The following is a 27,989-nucleotide window of genomic DNA, read 5'->3' as shown; positions in this document are numbered from 1 at the left end:
TGTCATGCTAGCAACACTGATTTTTACCTTCTCGTGTCTACAGTTTCTGCTACCAACTAAATAAAGTCAAAGAATGACTACAAGTTGAAACCTGCCCCTGAATCAGCCAAAATATTGATGCTACAATAAGAGATGTATTAAAAATTAAGATACACGTGAACTGATCATGGTCCCTCATTGGACCGAGAACTGATGAACAGACTCAAACTGTCCAAACTCACACTCACGCACTTCACATTTTAATCACTTTAATTAACAGCTCAACAACACACTGAGGGAGTGCGGTAAAACAAAATAACAAAGCTCAATTACATTCATAAAGTTGTATAATGTGCTGCTATTTGGGGAAGAAGTAAAGTATTAGAGGTAGTTTTTCAATCTGAGTAAGAGGTTAATGAACTATTCAAAACTACAGTAACACACATGTATATATATATATATATATATATATATATATATATATATATATATATATATACAATATATGTTACAGATGTCTTCGTGGTATATATATATATATATATATATATATATATATATATATATATATATATATATATATATATATATATATATATATATATATATATATATATATATATATATATACACCAGTGTAACTGAGTGTAACTGTCGGGCCAGAAATACATGCCCGCTCGGAGGTGAATGCCAAACTAAGAATATTATTTACAATGCCAAGGTATCGACAAATGTCGGTAACAGCAAAAATTACATCAGCCAAAAACCCGTTCAAAACCCGCTTCTACAACCACCTACACCCGTTCACCAACGAAAAGTGCAAAACCAGTACAGAACTTTCCAAACACATATGGAATCTGAAGAACAAAAATATGTACCACTCAACCAGCTGGTCTGTTTTGTGCCATGCTGCAGCTTACTCTAATGCAACAAAAGAGATGTAACCTTTGCCTGAAAGAGAAACTGTCCATCATCGATGATGAGAAGCCTAACCTTCTAAACAAGCGATCGGAGCTCATCTCGAAGTGTCGCCATGAGAACGGATACCTCCTATCCAACTACCATGCCCCTCCTCCTCTAGGAATAGAACCATTTAGCGCGTTATGTGGAAACACGCATAACGGAGTCAGAACACGCAAAACCACGCGCGGAACAACAGAAACAAAGCAACGGAAACATTCGAAGATAAGATAAGTTAAACCATTCGTCTGATGATCGCTACAGAGAGTACATGTAGCGTGAAACTCTGAGTAAGCCCTGTGTTCTACTTGTTATCATTTTTTACCTTATATATATAAATATATAAATATATATATATAATATATATATATATATATATATATATATATATATATATATATATATATATATATATATATATATATATATATATATATATATATATATATATATATATATATATATATTTTAGCAGATGTTTACTCACTGATAAAACTCACTGCTACCAAAAAGAAAATGACAGTTTTATGACAAAGGCAGCGGCATCAGACTGCATAACGCTACTTTCCCCAATGATTCGGCTAGAGTGCACTGTGCACTCGTCTCGTAGGTTGACCGCTTAAAGTTTCCCACGTCACGCTTTTTGAGTGGGAACTATTGGCTAGCGCCTCCAGTGGCAGATTTTTGTGAATGATACACACTTTCAAAGTGATGTTTTTGTGCACTACGCAGGGGGTCACAAAACGTCATCAGCCGATCAGGGTATTCCTGGATGATAACTTACTATCAGCGTATTTGTCAAAATATCGTCATCTGGTTTTCATTACTCCTCGCAGAGAAATTTGCCGGAAGAATATATGTTTGTCAAAGTAAATGGAAGGTTAGAATTAACCGGAATATTACTTGAGGGTTTCCAGGAGTGTTTAGTGGTTGATTATTGCAGGTGAGTTACATTACATGGTTTTCTTTCAGAATGTATGTAGAGGTTTCGGGGGCTGGCCTGCCAGCTTTGCTTTCTGAGAGTATGAGATCATCTATATATTGAGTCATGCCGATGATACAGAAACTGAAATTTATATTTCGAAATTCTGCTTAGTAAGCAAAGAGCAGTTATGAATCAAACGATGTTGTTATAGCATCTCAAAGTTCAAGAGGAAGTCTATGGTTTGACTGGCAAAAACCAGCGGCGGAAATCGTTTGCGAAATTATTTATAACGTACGCTAATTGTTTTGTTGAGGATGCGATCTAGTGTGTGCTAAATGTAAGATTCCGCCACTAACCATCCTGTACTGTACGGCATCCTGGGATTTTATCGCTTAGATTCTGTTAGGAATTGTGTATCTCATGTGTTTACCAATTCTACCAACATCGTAGTGTCCAGTGAATGAGGTAGGTTCACGACTGTTTCGAGACGGGCAGCTGAACATTCTCGACCGAGAAATCGAATCTGATTCAGTGAAGGCGTACGTAGATGTATTCTCCTTCCGGTTGTCAAATATGCTAACATTAACATTGGCCGGGTACATAATTACCTATAGCACCACGAACATTGAATAGTGATCCTAATGCAGTGAATGGCAACTCAGAAGGGAAAAATAACTTTCATATTTGACCCACGATATTATAATTACTGAAGACAATATGCTCTATAGTAACCAAATTTTAAATGGTTGTAGGGTGTACAGTACACCTTTTGCTCGTTGAATTACTGCAACTCGTTGCAAGGTATTAAGATTCTCGTGTTGTGTGAATGAGATGTGACAAAAGATGAAGAATTTCAAAAAAAACTAGGATGAGACTAGTGACAAAAGAAAATGTAATTTATTTAGGTTGATGACCCCGTTCTGTAGATAAAGGTCATGCATGGTTTAGATTGCAGTAGTCTGTTGCATTCAGTATATCTATGCGCAAACCAATACAAACTTACAAGGATAACTTCAAATATCAGATATGTGATGTTTTAAATGCGAAGTTTGTCTTTACAAAACGTCATATGGTGTATAGAGTCTTGGGTGTTCTACATATCCCACCGTGATTGTGTTCAGCATTCCAATTCCTGTCTGGTTAAAACATGATGTGATGAGTAGCTTCATGACAATGGATAATTCTTCTTGATTTTTGAATAATTTACTCAAGTAGTATACTAATATAAGCTAACTCAGTAAGAGTGCTCTGAGTGTCAAACGATATCACTGCAGATGAATCTGATCATACCCAAAGGAACCCCCACCTCTGCATCTGATGGAGTCTTGTCTTGTCTTCAAAGACAATGCTGAACAATACCTATACATGTAGCTATACTGGTACTGTACCACCCCTCTCAATACCCTCATTGCTGAGAACCCTGTAGATGTCAGTGTGTGTGTATGTATGTGTGTGTAGCTGCAAAATTGTAGCGCTACGGTGAAGCGGTCGGTGATTTTGTTTTAGCGACTTCGCTCACCAGTAGCGCTACAATGCCGATGGCCCTGGGGAGTATAAAATAAGCGCATCCCACTGGACTAGGCGTGTGGGTGTGAAATGGTACATATTTACTGCATTTGGTCGTACCGATTTATCACCACTGAAGACTGAACACTATACAATACTAACCTTGTCGTTTATGGGGTTTGGAATTTGTTCAAACACGTCGATCGCTTCCCGAATACATTTCTGGGAGTAGCCATTACCAACTTCCGGTAATGGTGGCTCCCAGAAACAAGGATGCCCCATGTTCAATGTTTTTTTTGAACGCGATCGACGTGTTTGAACAAATTCCGAACCCCATAAACGACAAGTTTAGTGCAGTATAGTGTTTAGTCTTCAGTAGTGATAAATCGGTACGACCAAATGCAGTAAATATGTAGCATTTCACATCAACACGCCTAGTCCAGTGGGATGCGCTTATTTTATACTCCCCAGGGCCATCGGCATTGTAGCGCTACTGGTGAGCGAAGTGGCAAAAACCAAAAATCACCGACCGCCTCACTGTAGCGCTACAATTTTGCAGCTAGTGTGTGTGTGTGTGTGTGTGTGTGTGTGTGTTCTATCTGTAAACCATTGTTATTTGCTAGTAGTTGTTTTACAGTCATTTAATTTTAGTTTGACTATGTTTCTTTGAAGAGCATGATTAGTGAAGCAGACATGGTCATGTTGAAACTCTGATACATTGTAATATGCAAGTTGTGTGCTGAATGGTATTTTAATTTTTGTTGAATATTTTTAGAGGTAGTATTTTGTCAATGAAACAGACAATTGACTTTTATTACTCGGCAATCATTCTTTATGTCTTAAGAATATTTGGGCCCCACAGAGGGATTAGCTAGTAACTGTTGCATTTTAAAGAAATGACATGGTGTTGATTACCTTAGCAGACTGAGATGACCCAGCTGCATTTTAATCCCTCATAGGGGTCTGCATCTCTAGTCACACAATATGAGAACCATGGTTTGTCCATGCATGTTCAACTATTACACCAGACATATGATCAGGGTATACATTTTCTGCTTGACATGGAAATCATCTTCCTTGCTTTAGATATCATCAGTTTCATTTTAGCTGACCTCATGGCATGCTAAATTGACGTATCTAACATGATCATTCAAGTATGCCATGTATTCTATTACAGATCTGTATGCTTCGTTATTTCCCAACTGGTCTAGAGTGTCGACCTTTGAACTTTCACCTGGCATTCTCACAGTGGTCAACCCATGCTGTCAAGTTGGTAAGTGTTCACTCATACACCTTCCTTTCAGTACAGCAGTGTTTTCCTGCCACAATCCACATTGTGGCTGCAAAGAGTTTCTTTGAAATCTATGTTATTTCATGCTGTTTTACAGTATGTACCAGCCTTGTACTAATGTCATTGACATGAAATATAAAGTGGATGGAAATATTTGACTATAAGTCGATATACCAGAAGATATAGAGAGCAAGACAATGAATTTCTATGTGATATGTTACAGTGAAAATTTGACCACCACAATGATAGGACCTTATACAGTATCACTGTTTTAATAGTTTCACTGTTGCCATGACATAGGCAAGATACTGTCTACACATGGCTGAATATGTATCACTTTATGCACTGCAATGAGTGTGTTACTGTGTATACAAGTAAGAGGTCAGAGGTCACGGTTTCGAGGATATTCTATATAAAATTTAAGGTATGAAAATGCAGACGTTCAGAATACTTCATGTTTGTGATGACATGTTGATGTCAAGCCATTCCATGTATGCATCCAGTGTATCTGTGTTCACGTTGGAATGATAACATGTGTGCAAACAGGTTTTAATAGCCAGCCCTATTACTGATTCTTGTAAAATATTTTTAGATATTTTCAACAGTTAATTTAGATGAAGGGAAATCTTCATGTGTGTTCAGTTATTGCTTTATTTTTCTAATTTGTTACGTGTATTTTTTGAGTAGATAATACATTTTACTTCATTTTCTTTCATGTTTCATTTGCATATTTGTTATTTTGTAATTGAAAACCCTTTTTTGATCTTCAACAATAAGTTTTTAGCATATTTTTATCATAATCATGTTAGCATGAGTAGTTTTAGACAAGAGAATGGTGTTTCAAGTCTTCATAAATGTATCTTTATAGATTAAAGTTATTTTTAGAAATGAAATAATTTGACCATTTTTAATGGAGGCCTTTTGAATTGTTTTACAACAGTATTATGTTATCAACAATGCTATGTCATAAAACTTGGGATGAGATGTCATCTACAAAAGAATAAGGGTTAAACATTTTTCAGCAATTCTGACTGTAACATCAAGAAAGGAACACCATCAAAAAGTTTTACACTATACTACTAGAATGACTTGCTTCACTAATGTATATAGAGTTTCATCAAATTGTAGGGGTCTGTATCAGTGAATGTGGAGTCCACCATAGGGGTCTGTATCAGTGGATGTTGAGTCCACCCTAGGGGTCTGTATCAGTGGACGTGAAGTCCATCATAGATGTTTGTATCAGTGGATGCAGAGTCCACCATAGGGGTCTGTATCAGTGAATGTGGAGTCCATCATAGGGATTTGTATCAGTGGATGTTGAGTCCACCCTAGGGGTCTGTATCAGTGGACGTGAAGTCCATCATAGAGGTTTGTATCAGTGGATGCAGAGTCCACCATAGGGGTCTGTATCAGTGAATGTGGAGTCCATCATAGGGATTTGTATCAGTGGATGTTGAGTCCACCCTAGGGGTCTGTATCAGTGGACGTGAAGTCCATCATAGAGGTTTGTATCAGTGGATGTTGAGTCCACCATAGGGGTCTGTATCAGTGGATGTGGAGTGTCTGTATCAGTGGATGTGGAGTCCACCATAGGGCTGTGTATCAGTGGATGTGGAGTCCTTCATAGGTGCCTGTCTCTGTGGATGTTTATTTTGTTAGATATTGCTCATTGCCCATTGGAATGTTTAACAAATGATTTTAATCTATTGGCATCCTTTATGTCCTCAATAAAATGTAGAAAATCATTTGGTAAAACAGTTTGCTACCTTTACAGAGATGTACACAGAGATGTACACAGAGTGTATGTAACATTTAAATTCTTTCCAGCTTTGATACAAAGTCACAGATACAAGTCAAAGAGTATCTCTAGTTTCCAAAGGAAAACATATTACCTATGATGACATTCAATTTGTATTTACATGTAACTTTGACATATAGAATGAAGACACTGTAATGTACCAAAGTGTGTTGCCTCTTAAGAATACAGAGTCTGTCAATGAAGGTGAAGCAATGAGTCAGTACAAAGTGATTAACTCTTTCTAAAGCCTTGGAGAAGGTCATTACTTTCAACCTACATATTGTTACAACAATAAATCTCTTACTAACCATTATAGTGTATTTCATGCATGAACACTGGCGTATGTTCTCTGAACATGCTGAACATTGTGTCTCAAAAGAACTGTTTGTAATTAAAATAGCCATTAATTGTATCTTTGTTGTGTTTTCTAGCATTTTTAGTTTATTTGTAAAATATGGTTGTTGATCCCCAAGTCATGTTGAAATGCCTAGTTTCATGTAAACTTGGTTTCGTGTAAACTTGACAACACTGTGTGTGTTGGAGTGGGGGTGGGGTGGGGGGGGGTGTAATTGCCAATGTTATTGTTTACAAATGAATTATAGTCGCCACTTCAATTCATTTGTCAACAGTAACATTGGACATTGTACACAATGCATTGTCTTGGCAAGGCTGAAACTTGGCATTTAGAACTTCTTGGGAAAAGAAAGAAGTACTCTATAGCAGTACATGTTTTATAATAACAAAAATAATGGAAAAGTTGCAGCCATTATCACTTTACAGTAAATACTGTACTTTTTGTTTTGTATATCTGACATATTGAACTCAGTACATATAGGGTTTGTTGTGATATGTCAGACTTTGAACTCAGTGATATAGAGTTTGTTGTGATACGAAGAGTTTCCTGTATAAGGTTTGACTCATTGTGTACCGTCACTGTGTGGACTAAAAATCTACAGATAACTGTTTGACATGAATCACTGAGTTCGTCTATTCAATTGTTGAATTAAACAACTTCACAATAATGAATGTGTGTGTGTGCGTGATTTACCAGGAAACCTGCAGTCAGAATACCAACTGATAAAGATTTACCTTGTACTGGGATGACCTATGACCGTTACATATAGGTCGTGACCCATCAACTTGAGCAGCAATGGAAAGGGGCAAGATATTGCTCCCACTTTACTTCAAGGCATTGTTCATTATATAGAGTGTGTACTCTAATACTTTATAACAGAAGAATGCCATTATTGTAGTTTTTTGAAATGAAGTTATAAATCATCTCACTAGGTGCAGTGGTTGTTAGCATTTGTACTTCCCATGTCCTATGCTTTATTCCTGTGTGAATGAGTATAGTCATCCAAAGCAAGTGACAAGAAAGGTCAGATTTAAAAAAACTGCTGTTTTGATTGATTCAGGATGTACTGATTATATGTATCCGGTACATAAAGGCATCATTGACATTTGCACACATGTAATCATGATACAAAATGTTGATCTTGTTATGTTGCTTTTAAAATGAGGTCAGCACTACTGATGTTCGATGCTAGGCAAAGAAAACAAAAATTGAAATTGCCAGTCTTTGATGACTGTTTATTGTCCATCTGCAGGAAAGTAATTTTAGAACATGGGTAACTTTCTGATCACATTCTTGAAAGACATACATACATGTACACTGTGCTCTATGTATGGAGGAGGTTTGTGTGTGATACCTTCATTGCATACTTTGTGTGGGTGTTTGAAAACCAGTACAGGACATACCAACATCCATGCACAGTAACATGTTACTGCAGGACGATAGACGTTGATTTCAAGATTAGGAATTGGGCAGTAGACTACAGTCCCTCCAGTGAAGAAGACCACAATCCCTCCAGTGTGTGCAGACATTAACAATAGACATTCATAGATATCCTTTTTATTTTTAATTCGTTTGAACCCCAAATGTACTTCATGGCAGAAAATTCATTCTCTTGTTGAAATGTCGATTGCGTTAATACGTTATGTCTTGATAAGGTCAGGCATTTTGATAACGGTCATTCTGTTCCTGTCACAAAATGTGTGGGTCGTTTTTGTAGAGTGACCAGTTTTCTTTGTATATTTTTCTTGTACTTTCAGAGTTTGAGACGAGACTTAATTAATACTCACTGTTTATGAATTGAACAGGATTCAGCCACAGATAATTAGTCCCCACGGACACCGTCCGGGGGGGGACTTATAGGTTTGGTCATGTCCGTGCGTCCGTCCGTGCGTCCGTCCGTGCGTGCGTCCGTGCGTGCGTCCGTCCGTTCACGCAGATATCTCAGAGACGCCTGGAGCGATTTCGTTCAAACTTGGTACAAGGATAGTACCATACCTCATGCAGATGCACGTCGATTTGTTTCACAATGCGATCAAATTTGGCCGTGGTAGAGGACTTTTTAGTTTTCACCACCATAGACTCCCATGTATAAGGCAGACCATAGACTCCCATGTATAAAGCAGACCATAGACTCCTATGTATAAGGCAGTCCATAGACTCCCATGTATAAGGCAGACCATAGACTCCCATGTATAAGGCAGTCCATAGACTCCCATGTATAAGGCAGTCCATAGACTCCCATGTATAAGTAAGTCCATAGACTCCCATGTATAAGGCAGTCCATAGACTCCCATGTATAAGGCAGTACATAGGCTCCCATGTATAAGGCCAAGATAAATAAAAATTTAGTTTCTCATCGTATTCATATTGCAAAAAGGATGCAGTGACACAGTTTTTAGTCCCCACAGATAAAGTCCAGGGGGCTCATAGATTGGGTCATGTCAGTCCGTGAGTCCATCCGTTCACGCAGATATCTCAGACACTTTGACAAAATGTCATGTGACCTTGGTGACCTTTGACCTCGAATATACATATTTGTCCATAACTCAGTAACCACAAGTGGTAAACCTTTCATATATGGTATGATGGGACACCCTATGACGCCACATATTGTACCTCATTAATTATGTGCATATCTAATTTTGAGCGAGCCAATAGAGCTAGAGGTCTGATTTTTGGTATATATGGATAACTTAGCAATACAATTTTTTGACAAAATGTCACGTGACCTTGGTGACCTTTAACCTCAAATATACATATTTGTCCATAACTCAGTTATCACTAATGCTACACCCTTCATATTTGGTATGATGGGACACCTTATGACACCACATATTGTACCTCATTAATTATGTGCATATCTAATTTTGAGTGAGCCAATAGAGCCAGAGGTCTGATTTTTGGTATGTAGGGATAACTTAGCAATACAATTTTTTTGACAAAATGTCAAGTGATCTCAATGACCTTTGACCTCAAATATACATATTTGTGCATAACTCAGTAACCACAAGTGCTACACTCTTCATATTTGGTATGATGGGACACCTTATGACGCCACATATTGTACCTCTTTAATTATGTGCATATGTTATTTTGAGCGAGCGAAAAGAGCTAGAGGTCTGATTTTTGGTATATAGGGATAACTTAGCAATACAATTATTTTGAAAAAATGTAATGTGACCTCAATGACCTTTGACCTCAAATATACATATTTGTCCAAAACTCAGTAACCACAAGTGCTACACCCTTCATATATGGTATGATGGGACAACTTATGACGCCACATATTGTACCTCATTAATTATGCACATATCTAATTTTGAGTGAGCGAATAGAGCTAGAGGTCTGATTTTTGGTATATAGGCATAACTTAGCAATACATTTTTTTTGACAAAATGTCACGTGACCTTGGTGACCTTTGACCTCAAATATACATATTTGTCCATAACTCAGTAACCACAAGTGCTACACCCTTCATATATGGTATGATGGGACACCTTATGACGCCACATATTGTTCCTCATTAATTATGTGCATATCTAATTTTGAGCGAGCCAATAGAGCTAGAGGTCTGATTTTTGGTATGTAGGGATAACTTAGCAATACAATTTTTTTGACAAAATGTCACGTGACCTCGGTGACCTTTGACCCCAAATATACATATTTGTCCATAACTCAGGAACCCAAGTGCTACACCCTTCATATTTGGTATGATGGACACCTTATGACGCCACATATTGTACCTGATTCATTATGTGCATATCTAATTTTGAACAAGCCAATAGAGGTAAATGTATGATTTTTAGTATATAGGGATAGACTATAGGATAGAAATTTTTTGACAAAATGTCATGTGACCTCGATAACCTTTAACCTAAAATACACGATTATGTCAATAAATAAGTAACCACAAGTGCTATGTCCTTTATATTTAGTAGGATGGGAGACCTTATGACAACACATGCTTTACCTCGTTAATTATGCCCATATATAATTGTGGGCAAGCCAATAGAGCTAGAGGTCTGAATTTTGGCATATATGGATTAATTAGCAATACAATGTTTTTTTTCAAAATGTCACGTGACCTTGATGACCTTAGACCTTGAATATGCATATATATGCATAACTCAGTAATCACAAGTTCTTTACGCTTCAATTTTGATAGGATAATAGACCTTAAGATGTCACATCTTGTACCTCATTTATTATGCACATATGTATTTCTTGGCTGGCCAATACAGCTAGAGGTTTGATCTTTTTTCCCGATTTAGAACCATAACTTAGACATGCCTCTTGTTTCAAATTGGGAACAATGACATAGACCTATGTGTCCATAGATCTGAACATATACACTTTAGTGATACTTCTTAATGACCTCATTTCCCTGCCCCCTCAAGACTAATACTCCTATTACAAGTGGGGACTATGTCATTGTCAATGACTTGTTTGAAAATTGGTTCTACAAGGGATAAGAGGAATTTAAGATATGTTTATTTTGAGAAGACAAAGAACAGAATATCACAGACAGCTAGTAAAAAGGCAAACAAGATTTGCAGTTTATAGATACGCTAAATGCCTTTTACTTTATCTGTACGATGTTTACTTTGTAGACAGCAATTACTCCATCCACGGGGAAGGCAATACAGTGCCATGCTTTCTACTAACAGTTGATGAAGGATTTATAAATCATAATTTTGATATATTGAGCTATGTTGTCACGGTAAAGCCTTTACTACAACAAGGGTTGGTGAGTAAATCTGCAAGAAATGAGGGCAAATTGTGGAGTGTCTGTTAGGTTTGATAACTCAGTGACTGTCTATATCGTTCAGACTGAGGGCAACACTTTATCTGTAAAGTGTCCATGATTCAGGATAATACAAGTAGCAATGGCCAGGGTGAGTGCAAACAAGATAAACCACACAGCGTGGGTGTGAGAGACAAAAGATATATGTGTGAGTTGTCTTACGCTCTACCATAAATTAAAGTTTGTATTACAAGTTTGGAAAAAGTTTGTATTCAAGCGTGGGTGGTTAGTGAACTCAAGAGGATGTGAATTAAAAATAATTGGCTTCAATAAATTCTGCTCTTATCTTTCTGAATTGCAGTATCTTACTTGCTACACAGTTTCTTCTCATTACCCTCAGCAGTGTTTTGGAGGAGCTACCGTTTCTTATGAATCTATGATTAACAATATTGTGATCATGATTCTCAGTAGGATTTTAGATGGTGAAAATAAAGCTACTGATAGGGATAAAAATACTAAAATTTCCATGTTTTATCTTATCGTCAAGAGCTTCTTGCAATGGCTGTATCTTAGATTTCAACAGACTTTGAACTTCACACAGGCCATTCAATTCAGACATCTTTGAACTTGAAGGAAATTATTGTGCTGATATCTACGGGACAAAGTTGGCCATGTTTCATGAATTTTGTTTGATACCAGATACTACTTATATTGTTTGACATGTTGAAAGATACTGAATGAATGAGTGACCATGCATATATTTGACCCGGTTTAAGTCAAATTAAATGGAACCATTGCGAGAAAGAATAAATGGTCATGACCGTTAATTCATTCTCGCGATGGTTTCATTTATCATATCTAAAACCGGGGTCAAATATATGCATGGTCACCCATTCATTCAGTATCTTTCAACATGTCAAACAATATAAGTAGTATCTGGTATCAAACACAATTAATGAAAAATGGCCAACTTTGTTCCTTTAAACTTCTGAGTTAAAGACAGATTAAAATTGGTGTTTTATATGACATCATGAACAGTGTCTATGGTAATGTAACAATATTATTGTGGTAACATCTTTGACATGCATTTTAAACATCCTCTAGATCGTATCCACAGATTAAAACCATCTTTTTTGCCTTTTCAATATTCTCCACAGCCCAGAAAAACAGAGGAGTGTCCAATTTGCATAAGAAATTTGCATATTTTCTTGTTGTGAAAATATTTTTTGTTTTTATTAAAAAATGAATACATTGCACAAAACACAGAGGGGTAGCCCTCCCCTAGACTGACACCCCCTACCCCCCACCAGTACTGGTCGCTTGGTTTTTCTTGGCAGCAGTTACTGGCTGGCCAAGCTTGTTCACTCCACGATGTACACAACAGCCTACCACTATTGCAACAGTCTGCTAAAGTTTATTCCTTCAGTTTATTTTGTTGTGATATTTATATGTCCATAGACCTTGGGCAAGTGTAGCCCTTCTGATAAACTTATTTTGTGGGTTAAAAACCTGCTTTTAAATCTGATATGGTTGAAGAGTTATACAGGTTGAGAAGTTCGAGTTTTTCAAATCACAGTGAGACTAAGTATTGTTTTTTGTGTTCTTTTGCCATAGATCATGGGAGGTACATGTAAGGTCCAACTTTAGTTCTGCAAAAGTTTGAAATTTTTCTTGCACAGTTCCTTGTCTAGAGGTCTTACATGTGGTAATAAATGGAATTATTTTTAGTATCTCACATGAAATATGGTACTTACATTTAATTTGATCATATATTTGAGATGCCAAAATTTTATCAGATAATATCATTTTGATGTCAGGAGATCAGGTTTATTTCTGTTCTAATTTTACACTGAACAATAACTGAATAATGGTGACAACCGCTTTCCTAGCCATACAAATATGTAATCCATACTTTGTCAGCAGTGATGCCAAGTGTGGTTAGAGTTCCATGTCATCTTCAGCATTGTTGTCAAATAAGAAATCATTTTTACCAGCCACTTGTCACAAATTACAATGTTATAATTGAGGTTCCCTATAGGCAGTTGTTGGGTACAGATGGGTACCAGTCGGTAGGTGTTGGGTACAGATGGGTTCTAGTGGATAGGTGTTTGGTATAGATGGGTACCAGTGGGCTGGTGTTGGGTACAGATGGGTAACAAAAGAGTGCCTACATTGTACCGGTATATTCAGACTGAAGATATTACTTGAACATCACATCATCAGTATATAAGTTTACTTTTTCAGTGGGAAGACTCTGCAAAAATCACAATAGTTAAGTCTTTATCATATTTTATGTTTTCCTAAGTGTATTGTAGAAATTCATACAATTACACTTTGGGATTGAAAAGCATGGGGTGACAGTGGAAAGCTGGAAAAGACTAGCTTTTGCTTGTGATAAGCTGAGGAACGCTATAAAATAGATATTTTTATGGATAATAGAAGTAAAATATGGTACAAGGTCTAGTTCAGATGAAACAGGTCGAATTCACAATATCAGCGTCAGATCATTTCTTTTTGATCTGATAGTAAATTCATTTATGGGGGGAACATAATGTCAGTAATATCATTAGTATTCAAATCATGTATATATGCTTTGTTTATCTTTTTTTGTGTGTTAAACCCGCATGGACTTAAAGATCAGCATTTACCCACAAGGACAGCTAATGTTGGTTTTTCTCAATTCCACCTACGTTTTAACCTATGATCAGTGAACCATTATCTAACAGAGGACAGATCTGCCACTGAAAATGTTACTTTATGTCAAAGTCTAATCAGTATATATCTCTGGACTTGATGATCTGATCATTTGGAGTGATTGGTTTTTCTGTGAACTTCACATACCTTGTAAAATAATAAGTGTTTGCAAAGATGAAGAAAAATATCAAGAATAGTGATCATTCTGCAGAGGTGAAAAGCATTGAAAATCACTCAAGCATGGCAGAATTGACAAGCCAAAACCCTTGGTACAGTACAATGTACATGGACATATCTAAAGTTTTATGGTGAAAAAGATCATTATGAAGTGAATTAAATTTCACATTGTAATTTAATCTTGCTAAATTAAATGAAATGATTGTCAATGTAATGAAGATACCATTTTTTCAAAACTTGCCTTGCTATCCTCGCCTTGTGGTACATTCTTGCAAATTTTCAGAAATAATAAAAACTTTCTCAAGAAGAAATTGCACTGCTCCTTGATAAATACTCTCTTTGCATGATGTTATTGCAAGCAATTCTCACAGAATTTCAAGGAATATGAATTCAAGAGCTGAAGAGATAGATGAAATGGATAGAGTAACATACTTCAGATCTATATTTTGAAAAGAGGTCCTATAAATATTGTATGTTCACCAGGAATTCTTGCTGATGTCTTGACTTATTATAATATTTAAATTCATTATTTCATTGTAATATTCATCCATAGACATTTACCAAACACTGAGGTAGACTTACATCATTTATGCCTCATTTCAAGTCTTTGTCAACCAATTTATCATTGTTCATCACTTCCTCTGTCCAATGATCTTGTCAACAAAATAACCTTCAGCTGTAAACTAATGAACTCTGCAGGGACTCACAACAGAGAACAAAATGAAAATACCCATTATCGTGCACTAGATGTATCTTAGCATATATTAAAGGGCCAGTGACCGTAAATTTTGATGATTTGTTTATTAGTATTTAATATCAACTACAGTTTCTTGTTTAGATGATGTAGTAGTATTCAGCTTGTCAACTCAGCTCAGCCTGTACATTTGTGAACTGCATTGTTATTGTTTACAAGTAAATTCTGACCCGGACTAGAATTCAAATGTAAACAATAACCTGTGCCTTTTACATCTATAGACACTGTGCTGACAGCTATAAAGTTGCAGGTGTTATAACATGTTTTGGCAGCTAGAACAAGAACGTGCAATTGACATAGGAAACAAAAATAAATGAAAAAAAAATCATCAGAAGTGACAGCTTAACTGACTGACTTATCAGTTGTGTACAGAAAACAAGGTGATGTTAAAATACCAGGTCCATGAGTCAGTGACAAGTGATATCTATCATTGGTTTCTCAAATCAGATCAAGATACATGAAAGTGTATGAGATAGATAACATAGCAGTAGCTGTAGGTGAGAGTCACTGCATAAATATGTCATTTCCTAATACTTTATTTTGAGATTGTACAGTTTGATGGGTATCAGTTACATGGTAAATGTCTTTGTGATATTGAGTAAATGTGTGATAGCCGATGTACCCCAAGAGTTTCTTGACGATCTATGGATTGCCCAAGTAGCACTTTTGACATTAGATAGTACATGTAACACACTGCTATGTCAGTGAGTAATTTCTAAAGATAAAAATGTGTTTAAACTGAGCTCAGTTTGAGCTGTGAGTCTAGTATTAGAAGCAAGTGACTTGTTACTAGTATTGGTAAATTTAATATGCATTCATATACCATAAGATTGGTTTTACAAATTCATGTTATGTAACATGTATGCTGTAGAGGAATATTGCAAAACTGTCCTATGGTAGATAAGTTGTGATAAAAGTTTCAAGTCAGAATCGATCAATCATTCAGCATTTTAATTTACAGGTAACACTCATTATATTGAATGATTTAAGGCAGTAGAGAGAGGTTGATAAACTTCCAAACATTCTGCAGTAATATTGTAGCAAGGCTCATATTCTTATTACAAGTTTCTTTATGCATACATTTTTATGTGACAGTGTTCATGTGCTATTTTAAAGCCATCATATTGACATCTATCAGAGCAACTGCTATGGTGTACCTGTACATGTAACTATGTCCAACATAATGTATACTTTGTCTTTTATGTAGTTATGACAGCCAACTGTCAACAGCAGTTACAGCATTTAGGGACACACAGAGACAATTGATTGATTAAGTGGAATAACCTTTTCCAGCCGAGCGCCCTTGTCCGTTATCCTGCCAAGTCAGTAGAAAACGGCCCCACAATATGTGCCTGCAAAAGATTGGCTCTCCTTCACATTATCCTGCCAGGCATTTTGGCAGAAACCGCCCATTTTCAGGGTAGTTTTAGCCGTACTTATACATGTTAGACTTCAATAATTTCTACATGCCCGTAGACAGGGGAAGGTGCTCAAGGGTTACTGCAGAAAAAAATTGAGGTCACCGGCTTTGTTTGCCCCAGGGGGTGCGTCATTTTATTGCCGTTTCATGCTTATTTTCTCGGAAATAAACTCCTTCAGTATTGCGCACATCCGCTAGACACAAACATCACCTCGCTCGTCTGTTAGTCAGAGACCCTGGGGGTCGTGCTAGGGGTGCAGCAGCACCGGCAAACCTGTTCTGTTTCCCCAGGGTAAGGTCAATTGAATACGTACCTTCAACGATTTGGCAGTGTAACACAAAAAGTACGTTTTTGCCGTTCCACTAACAACATCTTCCACGTAGTCTAGCCCAGCTCCTTTGGGAGTTGGCTTAGGAGTGTTACCGTTCATTACTGACGTAATCGAGCGGTCCTCAGTCAGGTACTGGTTTGTACCATCATGGCTTGGGCTGCAGCTAACCAGTGATAATCAGTCACTACACCCAAGTTGTCAGTCTCACTTTTGTGATGCACGGGTACAACGCAATATGCTTCCATTGTTGTAGCCATCAATTTCTCCCCATGCCTGGCGGCCATTGTACAGCTCGCTGGTCAGCATAACAAAAGCAGTCCCTGCTCAGTACAGGCGGTATCCCCGTAGCATTGACCTCATGTCCCCTCTTGAATTCTCGGTACGCAAACAGCGTACATAGTAACCAAGTCGTTGGCAACAGGATAGGTTTGCCTGCAAACCAGAGCCAATACTTCGGAGGATGGAATAAATAAAAAATCCAAAGCCACGTCCATTGAATGGCACGGCCAAGGCGGTGAAGGATGTTGCCTGGCTTTAACTTGCAGAGCTGAAGCCCAGCTTAATACGTCGGACACCAGTTTGTAATGGTAATTCCGAGTCGTTCATATCTGTTCTATCGGAGGAACAAGTCAAGCCGTCCCATCAAAAATATGTTCTCATTTTCAGTCACACACAACTGAATAAGTGACTTTCATCTCGCACCATCGGCACCATCTGCCAAGTCATTTGCAAGAGATAGCCTTCTAGATTAGCATTGCCGAGTTGGTCAAGTTTGGCAGCAATCTGTATAGTGTCAGACAGCCAAGTACGTCCAACTCCACCAGAAAACGTCACCATGCTATCCTGCCAAGTCCGCTAAAAAGCAGTAAAAAAAAACCCAGCCCCCCCTCGGGTGTGGGGGACTGGTGGACAGGTTTCTGCACCTTTCCCTGTCTATCGACTCCCTGTGAACCCATTTCGAGGGGAAAAGGCGTTCTTTGTCAGAAAACCTGTCCTCGGATGACCCCTAAACGCACAGGGGATAGCACAACATAGTGCCGTCGACTTGGCAGGAAAGGGGGTACCAAAAAATGGCCCGATTTCCACCAAGTTGGTAGAATAACGGCCACCAGTGCTTAGATTCTGGCTACACCAAATTTTAGCGGATTTTCACCGACTTGGCAGGAAAAGGGTTAACTCAGACAGTAAGCAGTGTTTTCTCATGTAGTTCATGTTTCGAATCATTCACTCTGCAGTACAAGTGCAGTGTCAACTGTGTAGAATGTCTAAAGATGGATTATAATTCAAGTTTTAGTTTTGTCAGTCTCACACCATCTGAAAGAACTTGACCTACAGTGGATTGAACTATTGAAGAATACCATAGCCATGTACACCTGCTGTTTTGCTATGGAATAATGGATTGCAAATAGAAATTCTTTCATTTCTTCTTCTTACATTTCATATTGGTTACTTGAGAAGTAAATTTTGTAGAGTATTTTTATCTGCTTTGTGATCAGTATAATCATACTTGAAAAGTTACTATTTTAAGGCATGTTTTGATAGGAATTCTCAGGCATGATTTCTTAGTGCTATCGACAACCGTCCTGTAATGTTAATTGAAGAATGTCATATTCTGTTTATGTTATTGGTACATAGAATGTCATATCCTATTTATATTGTATATTGGTACATAGAATGTCATATCCTATTTATATTGTATATTGGTACATAGAATGTCATATCCTATTTATAATATATATTGGTACATAGAATGTCATATCCTATTTATAATGTATATTGGTACATAGAATGTCATATCCTATTTATAATGTATATTGCTACATACAGTGGTTTTGTTAAGGCCTGTACCCCGGTAAATGTTACCGGTGTTCCCCTGTCATTTTTACCGGGGTCCCCCTTGGTATATCAATGTAATCAAACTAGAAGGGGGCAGAAATGTTACCGGGGTTCCCAAAATCATTTACCAATATTCCCCAACCTTAGCAAAAACACTGATATAGAATGTCATATCCTATTTATAATGTATACTGGTACATTGGGTGTTGCAGTATGTGCATTTTTTGTCAAATGAAGCAAAAATGAATAATATATGATCATGTAAAGTAGTTGCACTTCCCTGTACATTGTCAACTCTACATTGTGTTCAATTTGCAGCCACTGAATATTCTTCATTAATAATGACTCATGACAATTTAATTTGCATATTCAGACAATGCCAGTCATTGAGCTTTGCATAATTGAATACATATATTTAGGAAATTGAGCATTAATTGTTTTTGACTGTGCAAAGATGGATGTCTGCATAAATCGCATGCGATTAGATCAGTCAAAATCATAGCTAGTTAGATAATGTAAACCTCGCTGTATCAAATCAGTGTTTCATTTACCTTGTAAATTATACACATTGTGTACCGCTGTTGGAAGACAGGTGTATCCAAGACACTGACCAATCGCAAACAGTATAGCAGAACTGCTGCATATTTTATCGCCGTGCACACATTGACCAATCACAAACAGTTTAGGAAAACTGCTGCATATCATTATCAATCAAGCGTACAATTGTTCATAAAAATTAATATGCAGAAATATTTACTGTTGTCTAAATGTGTAAGATGATCAAAGAAAGGGTGAACTTAGAAAAATTGGAATAAAAATGGAAATGATTGGTCAAGAAGTTTAGTTTTTACCGTAGAAAAAGGAAAGTGTTATTGCACAGACATACTTTGCACAGTGGCTGTGTGTTACTGTTATGCTTTCAGATGACATGATATTTTGATGTAAAACTGAACAAAATACAGTAAATGAGGATTATTATTTGCACAAGATAAAGAAAATTCTACGGTGGACCAAATTAAAAACCTGTGTAACTGTAATTTGACATTAATTTGATGAGCAGAATGGACACCATTTTACAAGTGGTATAGCCGCAAACTGATGACGTCACATTGCTGTAAACAAAACACAGACACCTTGTAATTATGGATTATGTATTGTGTATGGCGATTTGACGTCATCAATTTGTGGCTATACCACTTGTAAAATGGTACCTCAGAATGTGATACACATGTACATTTATTAGTGATGTGATTTGACTTCAGGAATGATAGGGTCACTACATTGATACTGTGTATTGTATTTTTCATTCTCCACAGAACTGGTCTGAAATAGCTGAAGAATACAGAATGAGTAAACATTATGGAAACAAGTACTATAACAACAGTGATTTCTACAGCGTAGATGTTGGTGATACTAACTTTGTCATATTAAAAAGATACCAAAATCTCAAACCTATAGGTTCAGGAGCACAAGGCATTGTCTGGTAAGTAATTTAACATTTTTGTCAGGTTAGAAATGTGAGATTAGATGTTGAGTTGATTCATTTTGGTTTTATCTACTTTTGAAATTTACCAGATACAGTAAGTATTTCCATCTGAGTCAAACTTTCAGCAAAAATATTGGAATTTGTTCCTAGGAAATATTAGCATTTACTTCCTTGATCATTATCATACCTGGCGACCTATTCAGGTTTTCTGTCAGTGGTGTACTGTGGTGTTTCAAGAAGATGCTGTTTACCCTTGTAAGCTCAAATCATCCCCAAATAGAGCAATATAAGTCAATGTGTCTGAAACATTGCTTACACACGCCATTTTTTCTCTGTTTAGTGGTTTTAATAGATTTCTCCAAAATGATGTAAAGCCGAAGTAATTAGATTCTTCATTTCTGTGTCCAATAAAAAGTTTGAAATACAATTGGTTCAAAAATACATGGAAAATTTTACACACAAGTTTTCTATTTGCTTGATTGTTCCATGCATATGAATGGCCATGAAGAATAAAAGCAGAAACTTCTTTTTCACCTCCATAATTTACACAACAATGTGATGCTCTGCAAGCATGCAGGCATTTTGAGTACATTTAAAAAATTTGTAAACAAAGATGTATTATGTGGATTTCTCTCATGAAAACCTATAAAAACCAACTTGACACCAAATAAAGAAGAAATAAACAAGTTAATTACTGCAGCTTAAGTATGAGAACTAAATTCCTTGTTAAGGTCATTGACCTTAGAAATGCCTTTCTTTTGTATTTCAGTGCTGCGTATGACACAGTGACCGGCCAGAATGTAGCAATCAAGAAACTGAGTCGACCATTTCAAAATGTAACTCATGCAAAACGTGCATACAGAGAATTTGTTCTTATGAAACTGTGCAATCATAAAAATGTAAGTAGCGTGCATGACTCTGCAACATTTTCTGAAATATCCTTTTTCTGCCAGACAGTATTACTTTCCTATTAGCCAAGTCAGTAAAAACCAGTATTGATTCTAAACCACATGTAGTTTCACCCACTGGGCGTGGTAAGTTATTGCAGCTTGATACTGTAAAATCATGTTTATAGTATCTATGTCTCAGGGGACTTGAAATGTTCAATATTTTGTTAAAATGCACCATATGGGACTTGTGCATCAGTAGTTTACATGTAAACAACTTGACCTGATGGTGAAATATGAACTCAGAAGGATAAGAGATATTTTGGCAAGATTTTATTGATTTGTCAAAGTTGAATAAAACACTTGACTGTCCATAATTTGATATACCTACTACAAATAGAAACTCTTTAGATAAAATTTTGTCAGAAATATTTAATGCTGGTATTATTGTGTATTTTTATACTAATGTAGCCTTTCACCAAGTCAAATCTATATCGGGAAAATCATAAAGAGTGTATAAGGGAATTTTCAATGACTTCATATGTTCTTGTTTCAATTTGTGACAGGTTTAAATTCATAACACACTTTCGTTTAGGTCTTAAAAGCATTCACAATCCCAAGTGGCTAAACGATGGCACCAATTACTGTGTTTATATTAATGGTTGAAGTGACTTGTTCTGCAGTGTCAGTTTATAATGCTCCATGGATATGGGATGACTTTTACATTTAATGATGTTTTCTTGTAAACTGAAACATATTTTTTCCACTTTCACTCCAATTTTTTGGTATGGTATATCAACAAGATTTTATTACTCTGTGTTGTATGTTCATCACAAGTTTTTTGGACCTACACTTCTGCTCTTTCAGATTAATATCAGAGTTCTTACCCCAGAGTCCTAACCCTAGTAGCCAGTGATCCAATACATGTATAAGAGATCATCCTATCAGACATCAGTTACATTGCCCATGGCAGCATTGAAATTAACATTTATTGTAGTGGTCCTTGCAGACCACGAGAACATGTATTTTGGTGGTCCAAATGGAGAAGGTGGTAGTAAATTCAAAATAAATTTCAGTGTCATAATCTGCTAAAAATTGTCAACTTCTATATTGTCATTTATTAAATATTTACACATAGGCTGTATTGTTGTTCAAAAACATTAAATTTCACTTGTTCCTTGACAGCATTGAGCTTTCACCGTCAGGTTAAAGGCCCAGTAGCTGTAATTTTTTGATGATATTATCAGTTTTTACTTTTAATATCAAATATTAATACAGATACACAATATTCAGCTCGTGAACTCAGCCTGTACAAGACTTAGTGTAGACTACATTGTTATTGTTGACAAGTTAATTCTGGTCTTGAGTAGAATTAATTGTAAACAATATCATGTTGTGTAAAAGGGACAAAGTTGGTCATTTTTCATGAATTTTTTTTGATGCAAGATACTACTTATATTGTTTGACATGTTGAAATATACTGAATAAATGGGTGACCATGCATATATTCAACCCCTGTTTTAGACATCATACATGAAACCATCGCAGAAATGAATTAATGGTCATGGCCATTAATTCATTGATTGTGTCTAAAACCGGGGTCGAATATATGCATGGTCACCCATTCATTCACTATCTGTAAACATGTCAAACAATATAAGTAGTATCTTGTATCATACAAAATTCATGAAAAATGGCTGACTTTGTCCCTTTAACAAGCTAAACAGTAGGTATTTCATCATGCATTAAGGGGTAGAACAAGTTCTTGCAATGGATATACAAAACAAAAATAGTGAAAAAAATCATTAAGAATTACAACTATTAATCTTTATGGCCCTGATACAGGTTTTTGCGGACCGAGGTTGTACGGCGGAAGGGCCCGAGCGTGCGAGGGCCCGTACGCCGTACGACCGAGGTCCGCAAAACCCGTATCTGGGCCGTAAAGGTTTTATCATATACCGTATTGAACGGTTGTGATATGTTTCAGAATTTATCAATAAAATTTTGATAAAGTTATGGGCGTAAATTAAAAAAAAACATGAGCCACGTAACTTTGCGGATTAATATGTACGATGTTGTCATTTATTCTGTTGTGGAACGCGTCACGAGCTTGTTCTATGCGAACGCCAATGTCACTGCAGAATGAGCACAGATGAGTAGATCCCGCTCGTTAAAATACACTTTCTCAGCAAAACATTGAGAGGAGACTATCAAGCACTTGTTTTAAACCAATTTTGATCGGAATAAGATTCGAACTGTCTACAATTTGCTTCAAAACTACGAGCGAAGCGCATAGAAACGGGTTCGAATCTCGCGCTGACGTGCTTTCGAATGGAATGTACATGGATAGCAACGCGCGTAGCAACGACAACGAAAAAGTTCGAAAAAGCACGCACACTACCTTATTCGGGCAAAGTGTGCCTGGGCGTGATATGGCAACTTATTACACACCTGTAAGAGCGCCTTTTCCCATAGGTTTACATGGGTACGTGAATCTAGGTATATGATAATGGCCGTTTAAGTGTAGTTGAGAGAACCATCAGCAAACAGGTCTCCTCAAGATGGTTTTTGTGCAACAAAGTTATTAAGTAGAGCAGTTTAAAACATATAACGTAAGGTTTGTGCATGGCTGACGTCATATTTGACACTAATTAGTTGTTTTTTTATCCCATCATCAGATTATAGGTTTATTGAATGCATTTACACCTCAGAAGACATTTGAAGAGTTTCAAGATGTTTATCTTGTCATGGAACTCATGGATGCCAATTTATGTCAAGTTATTCAGATGGACTTAGATCATGAAAGAATGTCTTATCTCATGTATCAATTACTATGTGGTATTAAACACCTACATTCAGCTGGTATTATACACAGGGTGAGTAAGTCTTTCCAGTTATTGTAACCTCTATCCATAGGGTAAATGGTAGATCTGTTTCACAAGACAATATCTTACTGAATAATGGTTACAAGTAAAAAGAAAGTATGGTGCTTAGGTTTGCCAAAAAGTAACCATTGCTGACAAGTACAACATGCTATGGACGCATCATCTAATATTGCCGCAGACAATTTCGTTCTCGAAATTCTGCTTCATTCCAACAACTTTTGTCAACTGTCTTTCATTGATATGAGCCGTGAGAAATAGCCATGCACAAAACTCATATAGAGTAGCAGAAATCAAAATATGCCTAGTCAAAGGGACTATTTCTATAACTTTTTTCGTTATTTTTGTTTTTCATGTTAATATATGTCAACAGTATGATATCTCAGTAATGGCAGAAAATTCTGTATGGTGGGAAGGTCGGACACAATTCCCTGTTTATGATCCGTGATAACATGATCATTCCATTGTATTGCAGGATTTGAAACCTAGCAATATAGTTGTACGATCTGACTGTACTCTGAAAATCCTAGACTTTGGTTTGGCAAGGACAGCTGGCACCAGTTTCATGATGACTCCGTATGTTGTGACAAGGTATTACAGAGCTCCTGAAGTCATCCTAGGAATGGGCTACAAAGAGAATGGTAAGTCATCCTAGGGATGGGCTACAAAGAGAATGGTAAGTCATCCTAGGAATGGGCTACAAAGAGAATGGTAAGTCATCCTAGGAATGGGCTACAAAGAGAATGGTAAGTCATCCTAGGAATGGGCTACAAAGAGAATGGTAAGTCATCCTAGGAATGGGCTACAAAGAGAATGGTAAGTCATCCTAGGAATGGGCTACAAAGAGAATGGTAAGTCATCTAGGAATGGGCTACAAAGAGAATGGTAAGTCATCCTAGGAATGGGCTACAAAGAGAATGGTAAGTCATCCTAGGAATGGGCTACAAAGAGAATGGTAAGTCATCCTAGGAATGGGCTACAAAGAGAATGGTAAGTCATCCTAGGAATGGGCTACAAAGAGAATGGTAAGTCATCCTAGGAATGGGCTACAAAGAGAATGGTAAGTCATCCTAGGAATGGGCTACAAAGAGAATGGGATGCCTTTCAACATATCCAACAGTTTTTCGACTTTAATTTTGTAAATATGTTTCTTTGTTTTGTGGCTCTTTGTTTTATTTTTGTCAATGTTCAACTAAATATTTTCTGTTGAGTTTCTTTTGAGTCTTGAAAGTTTTTTTATGAGTATTGTAGGAACTGTAAATGGAATTGGATCTGAAGCATTTCTGAATAAATAAATAAATAAATAAATAAATAAACAAATAACCTAACAGAGACAGGCAAGTAGGAAGATAAAGCACAAAAGCAATGTCATTATATCAAAGCAGTGAGAAAACAAAATGTCAAATGAAGACACAATACTCCATTATTTTGTCAGACACTGGCATTGAAAAATATCTGACATTTTCACAATGTGAATCCATACAGATGCCTTTATATTGAAATGGTATTTCCATGTGTGCTTTCTTTACAGTTGATCTATGGTCAGTAGGATGCATCATGGGAGAAATGATCAGAGGAGGTGTGATGTTTCCTGGTACTGATCGTATCCTTTTCACTCAATACTCTCTGATAACCTATAAACCCCTGAAGTTTAGTAAACAGGTCCACAATCACCACTGCTAACAATGGGTTTGGGCTAAACCATGGTGGTGAAAGGGTTAAGAAACTTGAGTGTTGCTGCTCATCACTTTTGTATATCAGGTCATAGGTTGGCACACACTGATACAAACAACAGACAATGAATACAAAACCATAAATTCTGGTAACTTTATTTGCTAATTGAGATGTTCAAAAAGAATATTCTGTCCTCCTTTTCAAGTAGTCTCAAATACATTGAATCTTTCCGTATTATGTGTGTACCAATTTCACTGTATGAAGGTTTGACTTATCCAAGTAATCTTAATCAGAATTAAATGTTCCAGATAGATATTCAGAGAAGACCAATTTTCTCACAGTTGTTTTAAAGCAATGGATATTTTCGTTAACCTTTGCATGTGCAATTAGTTCAATCTTTAGAACTTTGAAAAATGGATAGCGGAGTTCTCTTAACGATATGTGTCATGTAGATAAGGTTGGATATCAGTTGTGGAGATCTTTCAGGTGTTAAAAATTTAGAATGTGACAAATATCACCTGTTTTGAAAATTATATTGTAGAAAAAGGATGTTATCGTTTGGTAGATGTGAACCTTTACACTCTTTAAATTCATGTATGTACAGGTGGTTCTAACTTCACTCTTGAAAGAGTTGTATGCTGTGCATGATCTGGACTTGAAGCTCGATAGCTAGCCAGCTAGATAGACACATAGACAGATAGATGGGCAGACAGACAGATAGAAAGACACACAGACAGACAGACAGACAGACAGAAAGATGAACAGTCTGTCTGTCTATCTGTCTGTGTGTCTTTCTATCTGTCTGTCTGCCCATCTATCTGTCTGTCTATCTGGCTGGCGTGTCAATAGACAGACAGACAGACAGACAGACAGACAGACAGATACATGTTTTTACCTTTACCAAAAAAGCAAATGTTAGCCAAGGTTAGTATTGTGCCAAGGCAAGAATGAAAAAGTGGATATGGTAATCTGAATTAATAAATAGCTTGGCTGAATAGATTGAGTGGGTTTTCATGAATCTGAGTTTAATGTCATCATAAAGTATGCATATCCCATCATGCAAAAGTTTTAACTCATTTAAAATGAAAGGTTTGAAGAAAGCATTGGAGAATGTTTTCACATGGCAAGCTAAAAGATATATCATTGCTATTAGTATAACAATCATGACTGTTAGCTTTCCAGTCATGGCTGTTAGCTGAACAATCATGGCTATCACCTTAATAATCATAGCTATCAGCTTAACTTGAAATACATGGACTACAGTCGTAGCTATTAGTTTACCATTCATAGCGATTAGCTTAACAATCATAGCTATTTGCTTACCAGTCATAGCGATTAGCTTAAGAGTCATAGCTATTAGCTTACCAGTCATATATATTACCTTACCAGTCATATATATTAGCTTACCAGTCATAGATATTAGCTTAACAATCATAGCTATTTGCTTACCAGTCATAGCGATTAGCTTAACAGTCATAGCTATTAGCTTACCAGTCATATATATTAGCTTACCAGTCATATATATTAGCTTACCAGTCATATATATTAGCTTACCAGTCATAGATATTAGCTTAACAGTCATAGCTATTAGCTTACCAGTCATATATATTAGCTTACCAGTCATAGATATTAGCTTAAGAGTCATAGATATCAGCTTACCAGTCATATATATTAGCTTACCATTCATAGATATTAGCTTAACAGTCATAGATATTAGCTTTCCAGTCATGGCTATTAGCTTAACCTGAATTTTACAGACATTGACCAGTGGAATAAAATCATTGAACAACTGGGAACTCCATCAGTTGATTTCATGAAACGCTTGCAACCAACAGTCAGGAATTATGTAGAAAACCGACCTAAATATGCAGGCTACTGTTTTGATAAGCTATTTCCTGATGTTTTGTTTCCGGCTGAGAGTACAGAACTCAATAAACTTAAAGGTGAGTCATGATGTGTAGTTTCTTTTTGTGTCCTTGTCAGATTGCAGCTTTTGTAGTACACATGGCCAGTAGTTCAATTTTTGCATACCAATCTGTTCAACATTTGTCCATAAAATATTGTAAATATTTGGAAGATGTACAGATGAATCAATGAGATGAACCAAAGTCCTCTTTTATCTGCATGTTATCGTACAGATCCTAGGAATGCTATTCTACAGTTATTGTCAATGTACCGTAATTTTTCCATGACAAAGAAAACTGAAATATCATATTAAACAGGTGTTCATATCTATAGGTCACTGAAGTATAGGATGGCCCTATATTGTTGTCTCTACAAGATTAGTAT

The 27,989-nt window shown here is 36.6% G+C and overlaps 1 protein-coding gene across 1 annotated transcript in view; it reads left to right on the top strand.

The window, feature by feature from the left end:
• The first annotated feature begins 1,660 nt into the window (after positions 1-1,660).
• LOC139123142 (stress-activated protein kinase JNK-like) overlaps positions 1,661-27,989 on the top strand; it is a 35,007-nt gene continuing 8,678 nt past the window's right edge. The window contains exons 1-8 of the mRNA XM_070689169.1: positions 1,661-1,882; positions 4,548-4,643; positions 20,088-20,254; positions 21,027-21,156; positions 23,823-24,020; positions 24,502-24,667; positions 25,558-25,629; positions 27,458-27,643. Coding sequence (XP_070545270.1) covers positions 4,554-4,643; positions 20,088-20,254; positions 21,027-21,156; positions 23,823-24,020; positions 24,502-24,667; positions 25,558-25,629; positions 27,458-27,643 — 1,009 coding nt within the window. The 5' untranslated portion in view covers positions 1,661-1,882; positions 4,548-4,553. The remainder of the gene's footprint in view (positions 1,883-4,547; positions 4,644-20,087; positions 20,255-21,026; positions 21,157-23,822; positions 24,021-24,501; positions 24,668-25,557; positions 25,630-27,457; positions 27,644-27,989) is intronic.

This window comes from Ptychodera flava, chromosome 22 (assembly GCF_041260155.1).
Source record: "Ptychodera flava strain L36383 chromosome 22, AS_Pfla_20210202, whole genome shotgun sequence".
NCBI lineage: Eukaryota > Metazoa > Hemichordata > Enteropneusta > Ptychoderidae > Ptychodera > Ptychodera flava.
Note: the sequence above shows the minus strand (reverse complement) of the source record. Positions and strands in the feature narration are given on the sequence as shown.